Source organism: Solanum stenotomum, chromosome 6 (assembly GCF_019186545.1).
Source record: "Solanum stenotomum isolate F172 chromosome 6, ASM1918654v1, whole genome shotgun sequence".
NCBI classification, from domain to species: domain Eukaryota; kingdom Viridiplantae; phylum Streptophyta; class Magnoliopsida; order Solanales; family Solanaceae; genus Solanum; species Solanum stenotomum.
In genome coordinates this window covers 50,163,279-50,169,398 of record NC_064287.1, presented here as the reverse complement: position 1 = coordinate 50,169,398, position 6,120 = coordinate 50,163,279, and the positions used below count along the sequence as shown (strand labels likewise).

Genomic DNA, 6,120 nt, shown 5'->3' with positions numbered 1-6,120 from the left:
TCGGAGGAAGGGTAGGGTTTGGACCTACGACGGCTATCTTTTTCATTTCTAGCAATCTTAGGGCAATGCCTTATCTTGTGGCCCAACTCACCAAAACCAAAACAAACATTAGAGCCCGCTAAGCATTCACCCGCATGCCTTCTATCACACTTACTACACCCCGATAAAAGAATCTCACTACCCTGTTCTTGAGACTCGGAGTTAGACACCCTCTTTTGGTTGAACTTAGGAGTACTTGGGGACCTTGCCCCGAGAACTTTTGTCTAAACTTGGGGCGACCATGTCCATCGGACTCATTATTATCCAATCTACACCTCATTTTCTCCTTAGATTCTTTCTTAAGTTTTGACTCTTCCATTCGTTGGGCGAAAACAATAAGACGTGAGATATCCATATCATATATAAGCATTGCCACACGACCATTTTCTACCAATTCGGATACTCCCATCATGAAATGGTTCATTCTCTTCCCTTGAGTTGTCCGCGAAGGTTGGGGCATACTTAGAGAGTTGAGTAAATTTTAGGGAATACTCTTGAACACTCATGCTACCTTGCCTAAGGTTGATAAACTCTTGCATCTTAGCCTTCCTCAACTCTAGGGGAAAGAACCTATAAAGGAATGCCTCTTCAAACACCTTCCATTCTATGGGACCCGATTCTACCGGTCTACTCATTTTCCATTGACCATACCATATTTGAGCTACCCCTTTCAATTGGTAAGCGGCTAACTCCGTTTTCTCTACCAAGGTCACCCCCAAGATATCAAGAATCCTACACAACGCATCTATAAACTCCTTAGGGTTTTCCTCCACCTTGGAGCCACAAAACTCCGGAGGTTTCATCTTAATGAACTCCCTCACTCTTAAGGCTGCGGAGTTCACATTTGGGTTCACATGGGACACAACATCCCTATTGGCTTGAGTCGACACAGCTTGAGCCATCAATTACATAGAGGACCTAAATTCTACATGAGTCACATTCTCCACTATAGGGTCAATTGGAGCTTAAGAAGGATCTTGGGGTGGAACTTGGAGAGTAACCTCTTGATCAATATTTCCTTTCTCATTTCTCTTAGCATTAGCCCTTGTATTAGCTATACCCTGAAAAACAATTGGCACGAATTAGAGAAGAGCCTACTAAAGCCAAACTCTATGGCATGACTAAGAGAATAAAGAAGTGAGATTTCCTAAGCATCCAATAGCCTCCTATTCATAAATTTGGCGCGCTTCACATTTATAAACAAGACTCTACTAGACGTTGTTGGAGACAATCCTAGAACCATTCTAAACCTTGTGCTCTGATTACAAAGTTTGTCACGACCCAAGGGTACCCCCTAGACGCAACATGTCGTACTTGACTCTGAATGAGTCTCATACAAGCCCTTAGCATATCATAACATAAGATAATAGAAAATACAAGAAAATTTAAACTTTTACAATAGAAGACATTTTAATAAAATCAAGCGAAAACCTTTCTATACTTTGTCTCAAACCATCTATACAACTTATAGAATAAATTCTTGGGACACAGCCCAACCAGTAGTCTCAAAAACATGAAATAAACACATAAAGGAAATAATGGGTTTGTCCTCGAAGCTATGAGGACTCACCAAATCTTCAACTCTTCTTGCTCCTTAGAAACCTAGCCTCCAAAGGAACTCAATCTACGAAACCCTACATTTGATTAGAATGTAGGCAAAGTATGAGTTAGTACAAAATGTACCAAGTATGATACCTAGCACAACAACATAAGAGCATCTCAAAATGATTAGTCAACATAAGACATAAGCATAAGAAATAAGAACATAGTCATAGCATAATCTCTAACATAAACATCATATAATAATACGTCAACATAAAACATAGTTAATGAGCATCGGAGATAAGTCATAACATAATATGCCAAGACTTCAACATAAGCATCACATAAGCATAACTGACTCTTAGTCATCTCTACCATAATAGAACCATTCTCAAGTAACCTCAAAAGCATACAAGTGCAAATCATGAATAGCATCCCATAATACTACCCAAGACAAGTATCCCTTTTTGGTCATCTTAAACATAGTCTATATTCATGGTTAACTCTTAAGAATTTTTTACCATAAGGGAACCATTCTCCTAAGTAACCTCAAAGAACACTTGTGCAATGTATGAAAAGCATCCCATACTACCCTTTACACTAAGCATAACCTTGAAGTCATCATAGTCATATTTACCCTACTTTAGTCTCATTATTAGCTTACTTCATATCGACAATGGAACTATCACCATTAGTCAATTTCATCATGTGAAGGAAGGGAACTATGGAACAATCCTATGTAAGCATAAATCATATAATAGAAACACCTCATGAATCACCTTAAGGCAAGCTTGTGCAATGCATGAACAAGACTAATCCTACCCATGTTAAGCTAGAGACTTTAAGTTCATCATTCATGATAATTATCTCCTAACATCATAAAGACAAGGGTAATCACCTCTTAGTCATACATGTATTGGAGAGTTATCTAGAACTACTATCCAAATTAATAATGCTCATGTTCATAAATGTAAGGGGGAGTCACCTCAAGGCATAAATCTTTAGTTCATCATGAAGGACAACGGAAGTCACCTCAAGCCAGATATATCATGGAATCATAAAGACAAAAGTATTCACCTCTAGTCATACAATCAATGAATCATAGGTATTCGCCTCCATGTTCATTATTAGAGGAATATAGGTATTCGCCTCCATATTCATTTTTATGTGATATAGGTATTCGCCTCCATATCTATTTTAATGTGTAATATAGGTATTCGCCTCCGCATCATCATATAAGAATCATAGGTAATCGCCTCTATGACCAACATAAAGGCTAATGGGTAATCACCGCTTGCCTTGGGAGTCACACATATATAAAGGGTAATCACCTCACACTCCCCATAACTAACTAATTAGGAATAAGGGAACTCAATATACATTCTTATCATGTAAAGGTCATTTAAGGGAATCACCACAAAACTCATCATATCATAGAGTCCTAGGACTTAGATTCATTTTAGGTGAGAAAGCCTTTCAATCTAGAATCATTCTATGTGAGAGAACCTTTCATGTCATGCCATATTCATGAATAATACCATATCTAGAATTCTACATTAGACATTGGTATCCTCATGACTCAAGTGAATTTATCACTTCACATATTCAAGCATTTATTAGGTAGATTAGGTAGGCAAAGATCTTCCACCATAACTCTATCCATTTAAGCTTCTATCCTCTGTTAGACTTTACTCTCAAAGCCTTAGCATATCTAGATCATCACATTGGCTTTACTCTCAAAACACTAATGATCAAGCTACAAGCCTTTAGTCAAACATATCATGTCAAAAAAGGCAACTATGGCATAATCCTATCTAACCATACATCATATAAGAGAAACACATCATGAGTCACCTTAAGGCAAGTTTGTGTCATGCATGAACATGACCCACATAATCTTACCCATGCTAAGCTAGACACTATAGGTTCATTATTCATGTTTATTATCTCTTAACAACATAAAGATAAGGGTAATCACCTCTTAGTCATGCATGTATTGGAGAATTATCTAGAACTACAATCCAAACTAATCATGCTCATGTTCATAAAGGCAAGGGTGTCACCTCAAGGCATAAATGTTAAGTTCATCATGAAGAACAAGGCAAGTCACCTCAATCCACACATATCATGGAATCATAAAGACAAATGTATTCACCTCTAGTCATACAATCAATGAATTATAGGTATTCACCTCCATGTTCATTATTAGAGGAATATAGGTATTCGCCTCCATATTCATTTTTATGTGATAATGGGTATTCGCCTCCATATCTATTTTAATGTGTAATGTAGGTATTCGTTTCCACATCATCACATAAGGATCATAGGTAATCACCTCCATGACCAACATAAAGGCTAATGGGTAATGACCGCTTGCCTTGGGAGTCACAAATATATAAAGGGTAATCGCCTCACACTCCCCATAACTAACTAATTAAGAATAAGGGAACACACCACACATTCCTATCATGTAAAGGTCATTTAGGGGAATCACCACATAACTCATCACATCTTAGAGTCCTAGGACTTAGATTCATTTTAGGTGAGAAAACCTTTCAACCTAGAATCATTCTATGCGAGAGAACCTTTTATGTCATGCCATATTCATGCATAATACCATATCTAGAATTCTACATTAGGCATTGGTATCCTCATGACTCAAGTGAATCTATCACTTCACATATTCAAGCATTTATTAGGTAGATTAGGTAGGCAAAGATCTTCCACCATAACTCTATCCATTTAAGCTTCTATCCTCTTTTAGACTTTACTCTTAAAGCCTTAGCATATCTAGATCATCACATTGGCTTTACTGTCAAAACACTAATGATGAAGCTACAAGCCTTTTTCTCAAAGCTTTACTTCTTATTATCACAATTCATACCTAACTTTAAGGTAATATAATCATAACATTCATTACTAAGTGATTCTAGTCATAATTGATCATAAAGGTTCAATTTCATCTTTGCTAGTCAAGATCAATCATATTCAATGAAGTCTAGTTCAATTCATGATTATATGTTCCTAATTTTGAAAAATTACTACACATGACATTGATTTAAGAAGATCACTCATGAACCTTCAATTTCACCTCTAATGGCATAAACCAACGAAATGTCACATTCAACAAATAGACTAGTGTTTACCATAGAAATCACATGAATTCATTATAATATCACAATTCTATGTCAATACAATCATAATTAGGTATTATCCACTAGATTGGAATCATACCTAAGCCCTACCCACAATGTAGAAGGAAACCCTAGCTAGATTGTGTTTTTGACTTCACAATTGGAGGAAAACCTAGGGGGCTCTATGGGTGGAAGAACCCATAGATGATTAATCTAACATACCTCAATTCATATCCCTAACCAAGATCTCATCAATGGAGGAATCTGCCCTCTTCTCTTCTGTTCTTCTTCTTCTTCTTCACTTCTAGAGAGAGAATTATTTGGAGAGTATTTGGGGTCTTAGATGAATGAGTTAATGACCTAGTTTTAGGGGCCTATAAAGCTTATATATGTGGTTAAATAACTAACTAACCGCTACCTTAACACCTAATTAATTACTAACTTAACCCCCAAACACCTAACTTAAAACTAATCTTGAAAATCTGCCCCAACCCACGAGACCTTCGCCCACAGACCGTGGGTGGGTTTACGGACCGTACTAGTCCTTCATAGGTGGAGTATTGAATCTAAAAAGTGCAGACACCTACAGGCCTTGACCCACGACTTAGAGCTACAGAGCATGGATGGACCTACGCCCCATAGGTTCCATCCGTAGCTCACTAAAATTGTAGAATTAGGGACTGTTTTTGGGGTCCCCCTCAAGTGCCCCTTGGGTGGTCCTTGGGGGTCGTACCTTGACGTTTATCCCCTAAAACCTCTATTCTAATTACGGGAATCATTTTGTGATTTTTAATCCTCATACAACACTCCAAAACTCCTACGAAAAGCTCTAGAACTCTCTAGTTCAACTTACTAGTTTCCGGGGCGTTACAATAAATAATCACTAATTACCCGAATTACTAACAATTCTAACAACCCTTGATCATACCCAAGATCCCACTATCCAAATTAGGGATTTTTCCACCATAAATTCCAGATCAAAACCTTCCCCCATCGATAATTACCCATTAGATTACGTTCTACGGATCGAAAAACAAATTCAAGGAGTTAAAATCTTACCTTTAGCCTCAAGAATGCTGGAGAACTGTCAAGAAAAGACCTGGTTTCTTCCTTAGCTCTCAAATTCGAAAACTGCTGAATAAAACATTTTTGGAGTTTATTTACGACTTTAAGTCCCGTCTGGCCCGCCACAACGGTCATCACCCCGCTACAGCGGCCCCGCCCTGGAGACAGAAACCACCGCCAAAGAGGCTTGCACGAAACAGTGAACAAATTAAAGAATTTCAAAACTCCCATTTCACAACACGCCATCAACCAACGACACTCAGAAACTACCCGTTCACGCTAAGAACAATTCGGGAGTTCTACTCACCTGAATTCAATTCCGTAAAGTCGTACGGATTTC

General features: G+C 37.9%; 1 protein-coding gene across 1 annotated transcript; it reads right to left on the bottom strand.

The window, feature by feature from the left end:
• Window positions 1–395: 395 nt before the first annotated feature.
• On the bottom strand, window positions 396–941 carry LOC125868853 (uncharacterized). The gene has a single exon (XM_049549426.1). The coding sequence runs from the start codon at window positions 939–941 to the stop codon at window positions 396–398; it is 546 nt and encodes a 181-aa protein (XP_049405383.1).
• Between the last annotated feature and the right edge of the window lie 5,179 nt (window positions 942–6,120).